At 46.0% G+C, this 18,029-nt stretch overlaps 1 protein-coding gene across 1 annotated transcript in view; it reads left to right on the top strand.

Annotated features, from left to right (window-relative positions):
• The window catches only part of LOC147139354 (carboxyl-terminal PDZ ligand of neuronal nitric oxide synthase protein-like), a 44,789-nt gene that overhangs the window by 12,669 nt on the left and 14,091 nt on the right, over positions 1–18,029 (top strand). Inside the window, 6 exon segments of the mRNA XM_086047227.1 lie at positions 4,503–4,595; positions 5,808–5,866; positions 12,822–12,930; positions 13,933–14,074; positions 16,436–16,599; positions 16,914–17,075. Coding sequence (XP_085903353.1) covers positions 4,503–4,595; positions 5,808–5,866; positions 12,822–12,930; positions 13,933–14,074; positions 16,436–16,599; positions 16,914–17,075 — 729 coding nt within the window.

The raw sequence follows: 18,029 nt of genomic DNA, 5'->3' as shown, positions 1-18,029 counted from the left end.
CGATCTGCCATGCTTGTTATTGCCCATGTTCCACTCATGCTTATGACAGCAACACCTGCTTCTTCAACATGTACTTGACACTGTCCGCAAACATATTTGGATGTGTATTAATGCTAGTCGTGTAGGGATATTTTTTGGAATGTTTTTTTTTTATGTATTATGTTGATTAAATTCCTGGAAGGAGGATCCCAAAGTCATGTTTTCCTTGCCTGTGCCTAAACTTGTCTTCTTAAAATGAACCGTATACTCACTCCACCCCCGGGCTGCAGTTGGGATTTGTTTTTCCTCAAGCAGCGCGTACAGTAGAAACCGTATGTCCCATGGTACACCACTGTCACAGAAGTAAGCGTCTCTAACGTGACGGTAGCTGTGCCCCTACGAGCTACTAATCCGCCAACTCACCAGGGACTCAGGATAATTTGTCCCAATGAGGGATTACAGTAGCTTCCGGCCACTGCCCATCTCAGATCAACCAGACAAAATGGCTGGCGTGCGTGACCCAAGCTATCGCAGATCTACAACTGAAAACTTCTTCTCAGGGTTGACGTATTCATGATTTGTTCTAGATTACAGCGGCTGTCCTAGTGCACTCATTTTGCTCGTATTGAAATTGTGATTCCAGGCATTGGCAAAGCTCCGTTATTTGGCATTTGGGCTTCAGTAATTCATAGTACGTTCGTGTCATTAATAACCGGTAATCAAGACAGAAGGCAGACAGAAAGGCTTCCTTTCTGAAAGGCCTGCTTGTTATCTTTGGGGAATCCAGCATCATGTAATCGGAGAAAAGCTCTCCAAGCAACTAACAACAATCAAGAGGCATTACTTTGGCTTTGAGTTGATTGGGAACTCATACTTCTTGCTTTGGAGGCTGGTTTCAGCGCTCAAATTCACAGTATTGTGCACGTTGGGAACGTCAGCAAATTCTCGTCGCAAAATCATGTTGTCATAGCCAGATACGATTGCGAAGCCTATTTCAGTCTGAATCCAATTCGATTTGGCTTTGAGCGTAAAATGGTTGGTAGATGTCCAAGCTGCATGAGAATGAGGCATCTTGAGCGATCGCTCTCTTCTTGCACATCCAACATGTCGGCAACGACAAAGTACGATTCAATGCTCGAGGTGCCGCCGCGTCTCGAGCGCAGACAGGGAGGTACTCTGCTTTCAAAATCATTTCCTTTCCTCCCTTTAATTTTGACTTTGTAACGACCTGACGGGGGCCGATCCGAGACTACGGAAGGGCTGGATGTGGCCACCGGGCAGGGTAATGCCCATTTCTGCTCTCCAATGTGGCTGCACGCACATAACGGAATGGAGTTTTGCTGAATGGAAAATGTTGACACATTGGTGTGCTTATTTTCAATGAAAATGGAATTTCCTAAATACAGTCAGTACGTAAAACATTTAGGGTCACACTGTTGGTGTTGTTTGGATATTGCTTGGTGCCATTTTTTTGTCCTTATTTTGTCTGTTGCAACTCGGTCCATTCTCTTGTCTGCTTTTGAATCGCAACCCTTTGGCGAATGCTCAACTAAGATTACAGAAATGCTATCCGAAACGCTTTGTTTTGAAGCTTCAGTAGGGTTTGTTTTTGATTTCATTCTCTTTTTGTTTTCAAAGTCGAATAATACTTCAAAGATGCCTCATACAGTACAGTTTGTTCTCCGGAGGGCCCAGAAATCGCAGCTAATACTGTATGTCTCTTGGTTGCCAGAATTGCACTCTTTCACCCAAAGGATCTGATTTTGTGCTGGTGCTAATATTGGAAAAATCCATTTCAGTAGATATAACGCGGAACATGGGCTATGAGTCTCGTCTGTTGCTTTCCCCCTCCACGAGGGTGAGGCAGTGACACACATTTACCTTCCATATCTGTACATCTTTCTTTGCTTTTATTGTTCTTTGAGAGGCATATTTATTGCAACACTTTCTCCTAACTGTCTCAGTTAATTCGGTTACAGGAGAGTAATCAAGACCTCCTACAGGTTTTATATTTTCGGAAAGTGATAGAACATCTTTAGTGCTTAACATCGCAACCTGGTACTAAAATATTTATAAGACCTCCAAGCAGAGCGCTTTGATGTTTGCTGGCACAATGGGCAGAAATTGTCTTGGAGAAGAACTTGCGTGCTTTGTGTCCTCCTGCCGTTGGAAAATTAGCGTTGGCATTTATCTCATCTGAACAACATTCGTTGACAAATCTTAAAAGGGGACTGTTAAATGATCATTTCTGTCTCCAGATAGGTGGCTGCCAGTCCACCCATCAAGTGTGAAAGGACACAAGCAAGTGAATCTTGTGTTAACAGCCTCATTTACTTTTGAAAATGTGTCCGAGGGAGCTACTCGGCACCTCCGACTCGAGCAGCTGAGTTGCTTCCTTGAAAATGTGTCATTAAGTAATGCCAAGCAACAATCGTGAAATCATTTTGTCAGTATATCTTCCTCTTTGTCGAGTTAGAGCAAAAAGAAAAGAGAAGGCCACAAAATCTGACTGAAAGATATTTTTTATTCTGTTCCAGCAACTTTCCAGCACATTAAGCTCGTTAACACGCAGCTTATTACTTGTCATCTAAATCACCTCACTGGATGCAAATTTCATGCGCTCACCAAAAGAGTATTTCACATATTTTACACAAACGAATAATGCAATTTAGTGTCTATGAGCCAGCCGTGCAATTTCGCAGCACTTTGTTTGAGTGTGTGCCCTTCAGTAGTCTGATCTCATCTGCAGTCTCATAAGGAGCAGCAAGGGAGTTGCTTTTCATTATGAGATGGTCATTGTATTCATAAGAGGTTTTAAGGTATTAACTCAGTTCATACATCATCCGTTTTGCCGAACTCTGCGTCGGTTTGACAGACAGTCTTCTTTGGGGAAATGCGGAGTACCATCGCTAGGTCATGAGAAGTGCTGAGAAATGTGAAAAATAACAGTAGTGGATATGATTTTTTTTTTTTTTTTGTCATGGCTGTTAATTAGGGAACTGGTGGGTCTTAGACAATTCGTGTTTAGTTTTATTACAGAAAGATTTTTTTTTTTTTTTTTTACAGAAAAAACAGGTTGGTCTTGTCCTGAGATAAACTCATGAAGATATGCTGTCTTAGCAGTGAAGTAATGAACCATGAATTTCATGGTGGGGGATATATATATATATATATATATGTATATATATATATATACATATATATATATATATATATATATATATATATATATATATGAACAGTTAAAAATACTCCTTTCCCTCACAATGAATATAGTCCAAACCTCGCCACACATTCCAGACAAGGCAAGGAGGGTTCGAAGCCATTAGTACACATGCAGTACATTGCTAGACGCCGCGAATATCTGCATGATGACTGCCACTCTCAATATATCCACGCCGATTCATCATATTGAGAGTAACAGCGAGCAATGACAGTCAGCCCGGAGGAGATTTGATAACGGTGTGTTCAGTGTTAAGATCCCTTCTCAGCCATCCGTTGTCTCGCTGGCCCCAACGTGGATTAAATTTCTTGTTCGCTTGCATTTTTCTTTGTTAGTGTGCCTTGTTCTGACCGACGCTTGAGAGTGCCGTGGTTTTTGCTTCTCCTCGGCCCATAGAGCTGAACTGAGCTGTGCGGACGGGCGGGCCGCCCGCTCTATCAATATACGTTGCATAGACGACGTCTGCAAACCCCTCTTCAAAATGAGTTCAGGATGAATGATTTCCGAGCTTGTTCCACCATTACCGTGACCTGTGATGACCCGTACAACTCAACTAATCTGTTTCGGGGGGAAGAAAACATCCGATATCGTGTTTACATAAATATGGACACCCTCAAACGAGCACTTTAGGTAGGCCTGTCTTAAATGGATTATCTTTCAGTCCATCCATCATTTTTAATGACATTTTAAAGAGATATTTGTACCTTGCCGTAGTTTTATCATGCAGTAGGAAAGCAAGATAAAACAACGGCAAGGAATGAATACAAATCGAAGCGCAACTGCGTTTATGAATTGTCTGCCGATGATGATGTGAATGATTTGACGGTGTCAGAAAATAATAGACAAGATACGAGCGAGCACTTAGTCACGCCTAGCACAAAATCAAATGTTCATTTGCTGCAGTCATTGTCTCTGGCGACGTCTCGTGCGTTTTCGCATTCTGCCCTTGCAGTCAGCACAAGGCCGCTTGAACAAAAGCGTGCTGTAACATCTGTGGCAGGTTGGTCTGCACTATTCCTGCAGGTTACAGCTGTCTCACCGCCTTGCTTGCACTCATTTATTGCCTTGCGCATTTTCCCTTATTGAATCCACATTCAGTTGCTGACTGTCATAGTAAAGTGCAACACAGTCAGAACCTCTGCTTGGTTTTTCCCACCAAGCCAGTGGTCTCCTCTCCTCTTATACGTCCTGTTCAACATGTAAAAGTGGATTTGTGGGCCCGTGGTGTTCCGTCAGTTCTTTCCTTTGCTCGAGATGACGTCAGAGTCCATGTTCACGCCCGTCTCTCTTCTCTTTGCAGTATGAGTTCAAGGTGAAAAACATCAAGAAGAAAAAGGTCAGCATCATGGTGTCTGTGGAGGGCGTCAAGGTCTCGTTACGAAAGAAGAAAAAAGTGAGTGAGATTTCTCATGATCCCTGTTATGTGTGCAGCACGTGGCTGTTCAGCGCCGCTGAGCCGTTGTGCGTTCAGGCACAACCATTGACGTGTTCAGCCTTCCATCGGCAGGCATGAATTATATGACTGGAGTCGTATTGATCCGGAATATTGCTTTAATGAAGGTTGAGCAGCTCAAAGTACTTGATTGTTTTCAAGACTCAATATGAGAATAATTGCATGGCTGAAATGCTGCGGACGAGCCAGCTAAAATGTCAGCTGGCAATCACAAACTCATCTCCAAGTCCAAGTGCAGTCATGTACTAAAGATAGCGATCATTGAATTATATTGAGTGAACAAAGCTTCGCCGAGATAGCCGTCAATATAAATAATTCCTTTGTTGACATTTTATTGTGACATTGAACTCCCTCGCGGGCAGACTGACGAGGGAAATGTGTGCGTGCGCGTGAGCGTGTGGGTGTGTGTGTGTGTGTGTGTGTGTGTGTGTGTGTGTGTGTGTGTGGGCGTGGGGGTGTGTGTGTGTGTGTGTGTGTGTGTGTGCGCGCGCGCGCGTGTATGTGTGTGTGCGCGCGCGCGCGTGTATGTGTCATGCGCTGCTCAGAGATCCACACTGTTAGTATTTGGGATTATTTCACTTAATGCAGCAAATGTCACAGGGTGCATTTCGACTCCTGAAAATCAGCAAAGTCCAGATTGTTCTTGGTGTTTGCACACTATAAAATCAAAGTCTCGTGTTGCGATTGCCCTCTTAACTGTTTGCCGTGCTCCCCATCTGTTCCGAGGTGTTCGAGGAGTCCTGTAGGAAAACTATCAATCGCTTTACAATTTCAGCCGGAGTCATCGTTTCAAAATAAGCAGCAGCCAATGTTCTAATGGGTTTCATTCTGTCATGTCTTGTGTCACAAAGCAAACGCAGAAGTCTGAAGACTTAGCCAAGCCCGCACGATGTCCGTACGGGCCTTCCAAAGAGTCTTCCTTTGTCTCTCTTTTTCCACATCTCACCGGAGTTATTTCTTCTTTCCTAAAACAACACTTTGTACCAGAATCAAAGAATAATGGAGAGACTGTTGTTTGCGCTGATGCAAAATGCTGTGATCATTCTAATTACCATTACTATGAGAATAATTCCGGCGGTTGTCTGAATTTCAGTGTTGCACTTACCAAGTGTGAACTGAGCAGTCCTAAAGCTTCATTTCTTTCCATTACAGAAAAAGGAATGGATGTGGGATGAAAATAAAATGATGGTGATGCAGGACCCCATTTACAGGTAAGATGCCAAAATATCTTTTCTCTGTACATTTTCTGAGCATTTGACCTTTCAGAGCATTTTCAGACCTTGGATGAAGTTCACCTGGCATGTGTGAAAATGCCTGAGATGCCAAACAAACAAGCAGACAGGCGCTGCTTCTTTGCTTGGCATTTGTTCATAATTGGAGCCAGCATCAACATGGGGGCTTGGATGGTTGTTGCTCACGTATGATGTCATTCTGTTGGATCTGCTCACTGTCACAGTAGCAAATCTCCCCCGACACACACACACACACACACACACACAATATCAATTGAGTCAAAACAAGATGATACGGATTCATTCTTCAAAAACATATACTTCATGCAAAGAGGCACAAAATAAAGAGATTCCATCTAGATGAGCAACACTATGTAGCGGCAAATCACCACAGTTGGAAAACCAAAACGTTGCTGTGCGTTTCAGGCTAACTATGGGCAAGTCCAGCTCTTTTCAAGGTCACTCGGGCTGGGCCATATGGACAAAATGTCATATGGCGGATATCTCCGTAGCCTAAACGATATTACTTTGGGTTGAGTGAAAAATAGTCACATTTTGTTTTGGGGAAAAAGGCAAATATCAGACCAAAAGGATATGGAAAGTGCCGTTTTGAATTAGAACTGACTGACAGTCAGCAACATTCACAAGGTCAGCAATGAATAAAAAAGAATTCGATTCGCATTGTGCCGCAACTCTGCTTGATAGATTAATAACAATTTGAAGCTACAACAGAAGCGTGTGTTAACTGCATCGATATGTATTTTTCTCCATTGCAAGTGCGGCTCGACGCATTCCGTAGATTTCGTGCCAAGGCCCGCCGAACCCCGCACGATGCGTCCGAAGCCGACTAAGACCCGAGCGCTGCAAAAGATAATGACCGAGGGTGGGTGAATATCTTGGCGGCGTGAAGCTTGTTAGCCTGTAAAAACCCCCAAATAAGCCGCACGATTGTTTGAGCCACGGGGTTCAACGTGTGAAAAAAGTACAGTCGGCAAATGACCGTCTTGTCAGCCATGCGCTTATGATGCAACTTCTTATTTCACCAACAATAAAAGAATATAACAAATGTGTTTGAAATCTGTAGACCAATGTAGGTTTTCATTTTGCCGCTAAAGCCATCCAGCCCGCCAATTTCTTTCATGTGGTGGTACTAGAGCAGCCCGTTTTGTGCTATGATGTCTGTCTGCCTCCTTCTGCTTTTGATAATGTTGAGCTTATCCATGTCCGCAACAAGTTTGTTCATTTACGGATTAGGTTCTTGCAGAGCTTTACCTACAATATTTGCTTCGAATTACATTAGTCGGGTGCGATTTGTTGTGTTTGTCCTTAGCTACTTGGCACATCTTCATCACTCTAAGTGCCGACGGCCCCAGTGTTATTAGTTGCTAAATGCTAATATCGTGCTACAAGGCCTTTTTTAAAAAAAAAAAAAGTCATTTATTACCTTGTGCTTGTGCTCAATTAGTCAGAGAGCAGGGCATAGATGGGCTTAGTGAATCAGTGTCACCGAAGAGCAATTTCACTCCCAGACTTTTTAGCCTTATGTAACCTTCTCACATGCGCAAGTGCGATTGTGGGAGAATTTCGTTTTGTAGTTGTCTGTTTCACAAAATACCGGATATGTTCCACAACCGGCTGCAATGGGCAAAAAGTTATGAGACCATATAAAACCCTTTTTTTTTTTCCGGCCGCTTGCTTTCTTTTAAACACATAAACGTAAACCTATCAGAACACACTTAAAGCTATTAAAAGACAAATTGTAAACCTTTACAATTTGGCGGGGCCTGGTGGGATAGTGTTTGTCTGCATGAGGAAATGTTTGTTTCATTGTTGTAGCGGCACTCAATAAAGCGTTGTAAAGTCAGACGGTGGCTGTAGCTCTCCTTTCCCACATGCAAGGGCATCATGTACTGTAAAACCCCAATGTGTGGGCGGAGAAAAGCCAATGCAGGCAGTTGGTGAGCTCCACACAGGAGGACTTGACCCAGAACCTCCCAAGTGTGAGGTGGACCGCTACCCGACTCCGTTTCCAATCAACTTAACGCAATGAACTTGTCGTTTTCTTTCAAAGTACATACTGTACATCGTTTTAGAGCCTTTGCAAGTAAGACACAACATTTACCTCCTTAGGTCATTGACAGGAAGCACTGAAGGTACACAGTGCTCGAGGCACCCGTGTTAAAATTCCATTTTTTTGGGGGGGGGGGTGATCTCAAAAACATATGAGACCAAAATAAATACAAACATTTCCCACCTGTATTTTGGCCTTACAACTCATTGAGGAAAAGCATCTTTTCACGAGGCCATCTGTAATAATGTCAAATACCGTGAATGTATTTGTAACATGGCCGTGTTCCGAATTAAGCAGCGCCGTTCAAATTCATGGGCGAAATGGGAGTCGGCACACAACTGCCACAACTTCAACTGCCTCTGATTAACAACAACTGCATTTCGGCTGTTCTAGTAGGCTTTTCATGACCTTTGTTTTGCTTACGGCCAAAACGTTCAACTTTGGTTTTATCGGGCTATAGCAAAACCTCCCAAAGGCGTCTGTGAAAATGTGTTTTGGTTCAGTGAAACCAAAGCTGACCCCTTTGGCCATCATTCCAAAGTGTACGTCTGGCGCATACACAACACTGCTCCTCACCAAAAGAACACTGCGCCGTCGATGACAGCATCTGGCTTTGGGAAGTTTTTATGCAGCTGATGAAGACGGTGGAAATTAGGAAGTGTCAGTTTTAGCACCAAACTTTCAGGCTTTTGCTCGCAAGCCAAAAATAAAGAAATGACTAAACAACATGTCAGGAAAAGCCTACTAGAACATCCGTGCTGTATTTGGAGTTAGCCAGAGTATCTTAATGGTGGCAGGTGTATGCTGAGGAACAGAGCTAAGGAGGGACTCGATTGTGTGTGATGAGGACAGCTCTTTGCACAGACAAGTTCTGGGTCCTATTTACTTCGCGGAGGCAATAAACGTGGGCAAGGACGTTCGGTCATGCTGCAATATTTCACTTTATTGAAGTGGCTGTCGCCTTTTAATAACTTTGACGGAAAACTCAGAACTTTTGACGGAGAAGTAATGACAGCTCGCGCGCATGGATGAATGAAAGGCCTTTTGACCTGGCAGTTGATGGGGGGGAAAGCTGAAAAAATATTTTCTAGGAAGTTACTGGCCTTTAACCATGAACAATTTTGCGTTGTTTTACGCAAACCAGTTTAGAGTAATGCGCACCTCTGCGTCATTGTAATGCTTGTAAATCGAGGCATACTATGTGAAACAAACAAAAAATGGCTTCATAGAAGCGTAAATAAAATGATATAATGAAATAAGTCAACCTCTACTTTGCAGAGATTCACACGTGGGATCGTAGAACACCCGCGGAAAGTGAGGGAACGCCGTTGTTTCTTTTCTTTTCCACAATGTTTTAATCACAGAATGAAAACGCATTGATTTGTATTTTTTAAAGTTCAATCGAGGCAATACGTCTCGTGACGTGGAGTCCTCACCCTCTGAATTCTAACGGTGATGCAATGAAATTGTGAAGCGGTGAGAGATTGTCAGCCCCATTTGGCCCTTTTTGCCCTTTTGCGGCTTGAGTCCAGACTGTGGCAGCCTCACACGGCTCTCCCTGAGGACCACCGCAACAGCAAAATAGCACGGAAATATTGCACCTGTCTTGATTTACCGGTATTTTCAGGGCTTTCAAACGGTCTGTAGTTGTTATCGGGCACTGTGCCGCTATTGTGCAACATTGTGCAAGTGTAGCAGATTTCGTTTTGTGTGCGTGCGCGTGCGCGTGTGTGTGTGTGTGTGTGTGTGTGTGTGTGTGTGTGTGTGTGTGTGTGTGTGTGTGTGTGACCTTGCCCAGATCAGTGCCACTGCCAAGGCGCAACCACGCGTCCTTCGGTTTGATGAATCTGATCCTTCTACACCTCGGCGGGGCTCTGTCAGCTGTGAGGCTTTGCCTCGACGTGTGCCTTTCCAAATGACAGTGGTCCGAATCGGTCCACGCACGCCTGCAATGCGGGGGGAGAATGGAGAGTCTGCATAAATACTTATGCACAGCCTGAAACTAGTACTTGGGTCTTGATGCCGTTTTTTTTTTAATGTATGAGCCTGGCAAGGGTTCTGCCCACTCTTGTTTGTCAAATGCCTCCAAGTGTGCAAAGCCCTCTTCAGATCACCTTGCAAATTTTTTTCGGCCGTATTCAGGTCCGCCGTCTGGCTCGACCATTCCAAAGCTTTAAACGACTTCTTGTGAAGTCATTCTTGGGGGGCGGGTAAAAAAAGAAAAGAAAGGGTTGTTTAAATTGGATGACCACGTTGAAGTTGGAGTTGATGACTGATTTGGAATTGTTCATAATTCCCAGCACGTTGACCAAAGCCCGGCGAACACGTCTTAACGTCTGATTTTTATTTTTTTTAAAGTGAGAGTGCCTTTTACACGACAGTACAAATTTGCCATGCGTTGATATCAATCACGTGTGTGTTGTTGACTTGAGGCCATCACACCTTCAACAATCAGGAGTCTCATCTCACGTGCGCTTTTCACTTCATGTCCAAACGGTGCAATTGAACTCAGCTGGACTTCAGTCAAGGTGTCCAAAGATACACCGAATCTGGAGAAATGGGGTTATGTGAGTTAATTGTCAAGTGTCACTTCAGAGGGTCAGTCCAGGGCTAGTCAAAAACAAACAAACAAACAAAAAAGGTCAACATGTGTCCCAACCACTGAAGGGCCCTTGACGACTCATCATCAGCTTCCTCCATGCTGTGGCGTTTAGAAACGTTTGTTCATGCGGTAATTCAATTATTCTTCAATAATTTGCTCAAGTTTACATTTATGTTCTGACTTTTCCTTTGTCATTATGGGACAGGAAGAGCAATTGCAACAATTAGAACGATTCTTGTTGACGCGTCAACAAATGTGAAGCGCTCCTCTCTGGATCTCTCTGAATGGGTCAAATGCGTGAAACTCAGCCACGACTGTCGGCATAATGTTTCATGCGGCTCTGCGTGACAGCAAGGTCATTAACATTGCAACAATTATTGTGTTCACATGACACTAAGATGAAGTGCGGCGGTAATAATGCGCGCGTGGGCGCGGCCTCTCGGCCTGCGACGCAGAGCAGCTCTGGCTCACTGCCAACAATTAATCAAAGACGAAATTGAGCGCAGCCATCACAAAATAAGATCAGTTCATTACTCAAGTCGCACAGTTGGCCCATGGAGAACGACCTCGCTCTGTTCGCAAGCACTGCATATTCACACCCACAAAATGGAAGCCAGGTTCAATCTGGGCAATAGCGCCACGGGTATAAAAACAACAACAACAACAACAACAACAAAACAGAACACATTAACTTGATGTGTAGTCTACAGTAACTCATTTTGGCTTTTGGGCAAGGTATATATTTTTTTCATTTGCGTCTTCTTTTTTGCCTGTTCGACATGAAGGAACATGTTGTTCCGAACTTGGTCACTGGGCGTTGTGAATGTTCCGCTCATCGTCGTTTCCTCTTTAATCCTGCTCAGCAGCAGACAAACAAAAGTGCACCAAGATAACCTCAACTAAAAGTATGGAAAGGAAGGAAGCTTCGGTAATTAGCGCCCAGAGCTCCCAAGCGCTGGTCGAGTATTCTTTTCAAAAGCCGAGGTGATGTAACGCAGGGGAAACAAACTCTTGACGCAGCAGTTTTGGAAGTGGTTGCGGGCATCCAATTGGAAATGAGTGATTATTTGCAAAAAACAACAGGACGTTGATGATTTTGAATTTGAACATGAGCTAGCTTGTCTTTGTCGCAGACCAAATGAAAGACGCGGACCAACAACAATTGTATGCATTGTAAGGGTCGCCACGTGACAGATGCCACGATGAAAATTGAGCGGTCGGTGCCCCACCTTTGCCGGCGGAAGCGAGCGTGCGAGGCGGCCGCGTTGTTACGGGCGTGCGCATGCGTGCGGCAAATGCGACCGAAGACCAAAAATGTAACCGGGAGGCCGATACCGACACTCCAGCGTGCTGCCGACTGCCTAATTGAGAACATGTGCATATTTAGTTCATGTTCCTTCCTCAATTGCCAACATTTTGAAACGAATTATTAATGGAGAGGATTACACTGCATGCCGTAGCCCTTTGATTAATTTGGCCCCTAGACAATAAACTTTGCGCAAGACTCCCATCTCTTGTTTCCGTGCATTTGTGTCTCCAGCGCTGGCACGTTGCTCCTTTTATTTGACACGATCGCCGAAAGAAGAGGGGCTCGGCACATTTCTCACTGCGCATCTGCGCCTGGCGTGGCAGAAAAGAGGGCAGGCGAAGACGACGTCGATCGGCGCCGCAAGCCCGCTTGCTCGCCGGGCCTCCGGAAAAAGGTTAAGAGATGCCACGGCGCCGATAAGTGTCAAATGAAGCTTCCCAGTGTAGGCCGCATGGCTCGTACGCATACCGATACGAACACCTTGTCCAAGTATCGCGAGCTGACTTTTTCAGCTCCAAGACAATGTGAAATAGCGCCCTTTCAAGACGACGTCATGTTGTCACCTCCGCTTTGGCTCCTTTGCAATGTATGGTTTTGGCAAACTCCAAATCAAAGTCGCGAAGGAAGCTGACGGGGCCGTCGTGTCGCGTGACATCATTTACCTTCCATTGGACTTGTTCTCTCAGCTCCCTTGTTTTTTCGTTTATTTACCCGGAACGAAAAAAGAATGAAGGTCACTGAATTCTTGTTACTATGAAGTGTCAAAGAAATTGTCGACAAATCGCCTATGAAGTGTGTGATTGATTGGCAGACAATTTCTTGAAAAGAACTTTTGTCAACATGGCATTCTTTTTTTGAAAATTCGCTCAGCAAAATAAACACGTGCTGTCTTCCGGTCTCAGGCTACGGTTTTGCTAGTTCTGATCTTTTTTTCTTTCTTTCTGTCTTTCAGAATATTCTACGTGTCTCACGACTCTCAGGATTTGAAGATCTTCAGTTACATCGCACGAGATGGGCACAGCAACGCCTTCCGGTGTAATGTTTTCAAGTCCAAGAAGAAGGTGAGAGGCTTCTCATTGAATTTTCAACCACGGATTTTGTGTTCGCCTCAACTAGAACAATTCGTATGATAGCTTCCCCCTCGCTAGTAACTTCCTAGTAACAGACAACATGAACGGAATCATTTTCACAGTGTTTTCCGAACGGCAAGCCGGAGTAAAGGCGGTCACTGACTTGAATGTGCTGAGCACCACCAAAGACATTTAGACTTTGCAAAACAAGTCATTTGTCGACATATTACAGGCTTTTGAAAGGAAACAATTCCCAGAAGGGAATAAAAACAGAGCAAGGACTAAGCTGAAAGTCAAACAACAACAATGCTGTGAGTGTGTGTGTGTGTGTGGGGGGGGGGAGTGTGTGCGTGTGTGTGTGTGCGTGGGTGCGCGTGTGCGTGGGTGCGCGTGTGCGTGGGTGCGCGTGTGCTTGTGCGCGTGTGTTTGTAGTATCTGACAAATGTGAGCTACATTATTAGGGCCCGCCCGGGCAGCAAGCAACTGCTGCAGTAGCACCCTGATCGGTACAAAAAAAAAAAACCTCCACAACAGCCCTATCCTACAATGAACAGGAAATGAGCCGAGATTTTTTTTTAAGTCTAATTTTGGAACATTTTCTTTAATTCCAACATTTAACTCGTTTGTTACAAGCTTTGTATAAAATAGTGAAAGTAGAAGTAGACAGAATGTGATGAATCGCAGTTAAGAATTGTGCAAAGGCCTAAAAATATCAAATACTCATTGTTTGGTTCCGTTTTTTTTCTGTTTTCTGAACAAAATGATTTGGCCATTATTTTCGGAAGGTGCCGCGCGATATGTCGGTGCGTGCGCACGTTGGCTCCACCGTTGGAGGTAGAAAAGTAGAAATTGCATTTTGCGTTTCCAGCGAGACGGGGGAAATACGGTGAAATACGGTGAGCCTTTCTAATGGACATTGATTTGTGACAGCTTCCTGCTTGGACGAGTTTGAAAAGCAATTCACGCGGCGTCTCTCCCTCCCCAACGCCACAGAGTCAGGCCATGCGCATCGTGCGGACTGTTGGTCAGGCATTTGAGGTGTGCCACAAACTGAGTCTGAAGAACGCGCAGCAGAATGCGGATGGAGCGGCGGACTGCCACAGCCAGAAGAACGGCGACAAGGCCTCCGTGCCAGGTAAGCGCCGCGCGGCACCAAAAGACCACCCTGCGCGCTGTGAGCAACAGCCTTGCCATAGTTTTGCCAATAAGTGGACTGACCGTACTTGGCGGACACGGCGACTTCCTGGCTCACCGCATTCTCCAGGCCTGCGTACGCTCCCCATATTGGCCCGCTGGTGCGTTTCATGGACTGTGCGTACAATCGACAAAAAGTGCACGTTGATGGCCAGGGCCCTTGAATAAGACATACTGTACGGATGGAAACGTAGATGGATGAAATTATGACAAGGCGGGAGAGCCCTCGAATTCAGCCCTTCTCAATTGGTGGTTAAAAATGATACCAGTTCCTCGGTCCTGGAGATGAATTTGTGGCCGTGAAGTTGTCATGTTTATCCTCTCTTGAATAAGCTGCTCTTAAAAGTTGGAAAAGGTTGGTTGTTGGCTATTGTTCGGAACCTGTGGAAAAGCCGCTTGGCGCGATGTGGATCCCGCCATCACAGGAGAACTGATGGCCTAATTCGTACATCATCTTAAGCGAGCACTTTCACGCACGTTGCGCATTCAAATGCTCTGACACAAAGAGCAAAGTAAACACAAGCGAGACCACGTACTGCGAGGCGAGTGCAAAGAACAAAGCGAACGCGCTCACCTGCCTTGAGGCGGCGCCGTCGCAAGAAATGGCCGCGTTGTTGACGTGAAGGCGCAACGAGGCATCGGACTCGCAGCAGCTTGCCCGGTCCACCGGAGATGCTGTTGAGTCCGCGGTCGTCCTCCTCAGGCCTAGATACTCCAATCCGACGTCGGAGGTCGTGAAGCGTCGTGGCGTCTGATTGCGCCGTCTGATTAGGGCAGTGACCACCCTCGTAGCGTCGTAACCCGTCAGGAAGCGTCTGTTGATTTGGCGTCGTGACATTTGGTCGCTCTGATTGGCTGTCAGCTAGCAAATCAGGGCTCCGAGCACCAACGGGGGTTGACAAATGCAGATAAACAGCGAGCACGCCGTTGCTGCCTTAATCTTCGAGCGAGGGTTGACAATTAGTAGAAGTATTTCACGATACCGTGTCAAGAACGGGAGGGTTTACTTTGCGTGAGCGAAGAATAGAGCTGAATGCACTGTTTACGTTTTCATAATCCGCCCCCGGCCAATAGCTTCCCGGTTGGATTCTTCCAACCATGAGAAATAGTGACTACCGCCGCCAATGGTACGGAAGGGTATTACGTCTCGCTTGTGCGCGGAAGATACTTTAACAGTCAGCGTCGCCGCGCGTCGTTGTGGTGTATTTTCCCAGCGTGACGTGCCGACGGCCGGCCCGACAAGCCTCTGTCGCAGTCGGCCAACTTCGGATTGGTCTGTCTAGGCCTTAACGGCAAACGAAGCTGCTTTGACCTGCTGAGGAGTCCGCGGATCGTCCCGGACATCGTCATGATGAGCATAAAATCGAAGCCCGGCAATATAAGGATTTTGCGACGTGCAGAGCAGAAAGAAGAAAAAGAATGCGGTTTCAAGGGGGGAAGAAAAAAAGGGAGCTGATCAAATGTGGCCAAGGAGTCTGAAAAATAACCAGAATTGGGTCACAGAATACAGCAAATGAGGTTTGGCTCCGGGGTGTCGATTTTTTTTTTTTTAGAAGATTTTTTTAAATGTAGTATTTTTTTTTGCCACTGGATCAAGAAAAAAAATCAAATCTCATTAATGACATTTGCATGACGGTTGAGCTCTGAACAAACACAATGAAAAGGAGCACGAGAGGATGCCAAGCCTCCAGAACACGAAAGCAAATCTTGCGCCTTGCGATCAATGTGCAAGTTTGACATGGAAACGGAAACAAAAATGTTGCAGGTAGTGTCCATCACAAGGACCTGCGTTTATGTCGAGCCACTAGACTTCTGCCTGCTTCAATCGCACTGCAGCCCTCCTACTCACTCGGCTCACTAACCCTAACGCAATAGCCTCCGAAAAGCTCCTATGAGCCATTAGCTTGCACGTCTTACCAAAAAATGTCCACACAACATGGACGCCTAGCTCCAACGTTGGGCTCTCAAGCGCAGTCGGTGTGCAAAACGGAGAAAAAAGAAAAAAGTGGTGGATTTCAGCCGGGCACCAAAGTTCCTCGTTCCAGGCCCACTCGTCGCCGAGCTGCGCAACCCGGAGCGCCCGTGCCTCATCGGCGCCTGCAAAGAGACTTTCTCACAGAGCAAAGCCGCCAAGCGCTCCTTTTCACTTTCACTTTGAAAGCAAGATTGCGCCGACTTGCTCCGTGTTGTCCTAACGGATGCTTGTGTTGACTTGTGTCCATCCATGTGTGCCTGCGTCCATGCTCACGGCCGCACGCAGGAGTGCGCGCTCATCCGCCTGCCGCGTGTATGTGTCTCGTAGCGGGCGCAGGCGGAGGAGCGGCCAAGGGCGCGGCCGAGGAGACCGACATCGATGCCGACGAGACCAAGCAGCTGCCGCTCGCCGAGGAGCTCGGCCTCAACCGGGGCGTCACCGATCTGGACGCCGCCCCCCGCGCGTCCCGCCTCGACCGCTCGGACGGCAAGGTGAGGGAACGGCTGCCCGTGTTACGCCGTGACTCCGCAATGTCTTTTGCGGGCTACCGGCCTGTCTCTGCCGCGCACGTCTTTGCATTTCGCTTTTACCGGCGCGCAAATAGTAAGCCGATGCCTAAGCGCAGTACGTGCTGCGCAGCAGCGGCAGCAACAACAACAACATTGTTGACTAATTGAGCCCTGCTTTTGGTCGAGTGCGCGCGAGGCGTCACGTCCGCCGTCACGTCCGCCGTCACGTCCGCCGTCACGTCCGCCGTCACGTCCGCCGTCACGTCCGCCGTCACGTCTGCCGTCTGTGGTGACAGATTTCCGAAGGAGCCTCCTTGCTGCTGTCCAGCCCCCGCTTGCTGCTCCCGGCATCGAGCGTTCTCTCGGCAGCCACTCCCTTGTCTGTTCACCATCAGATGCAACTTCTCCAACAGCAACTTGAGCAACAGCAGCAGCAGACACAAGTGGCTGTGGCGCAGGTGCGTTGGCCTCACACGCACACGCACGCACGCGCACGCACGCGTTGGATTGTTCTCCTTGTTTTGACCCGATGCCGTACTGGGATCGAATGGCGCACCTCTGAAGTTTGCGGTAAAGGGGCTGCCCTGCAGTCCACGGTCGTTCACACTCGAGTTGAAAGTCAAATTCTGCAAGGAAAACATCTTTTACTGTCCTTCTCCTAATTGTGATTGTTGAGGGGAGTAAGGCGTTCCAAGCCGTGTCTTTGCTCACTGCGGCAACAGACAACGTAAGCGGCTCGGCTCGGTAAGTGTGCAGTGGATTGATCGCCGCTGGAGAAGTGAAATCGTAAATCACAACCTGCCTCCGATTACCCGCAAATCCATTTCAGATGTTCTAGTAGGCTTTTCTTTTGTAGTCTTGACTATGGTAATGGTCTTCTGGCCAGAGTTATAAAAGTTTGGGCGTTGTCATTACATTTCGTTTTGATTTCATTTGGACTTTTTTTTAAATTCAGTATTAATTTGTTTTCAGATCAAGTTTTTGGGGAAAAAGCATCATTTCTATTTAGTTTTCATTAGTTTTAGTGTTAGTTTATTTTTTTTTCAATATATGGTGTTTTTATCCAATGTAAAAGCTCATGAAGTATTACGTAATAATGTATATAATGGTTCTTCTAAGAGTTTTGCAATACCAAAATAAAAACGTTCAAAATAAACCTGAAAGCTCATGTATGATATCAATTGACAAAACAGTAAATTAAGGACATTTTGGAGCTTGAGCATCACATTTTGGAGCTTGAGCATCACCCTTTCTTCGTTGCTTGATGAAACGAGAAGAGAATTAGGAGATGAATTTGCGGCATCGCTCTCGGATAAATGTCCTCTCAAAGTAGGAGCTTTATTCATTTGGAATCATATCTGCCGTGAATCGGCCAGGGCAACCGACGTGTACAGCCGAACGGTAGCCCCATT

This window comes from Filicampus tigris, chromosome 12 (genome assembly GCF_054856515.1).
Source record: "Filicampus tigris isolate MCC_2025a chromosome 12, RoL_Ftig_1.0, whole genome shotgun sequence".
Lineage (NCBI taxonomy): Eukaryota > Metazoa > Chordata > Actinopteri > Syngnathiformes > Syngnathidae > Filicampus > Filicampus tigris.
The sequence above is the reverse complement of the archived record's forward strand: the minus strand, read 5'-3'. Positions and strand labels throughout refer to the sequence as shown.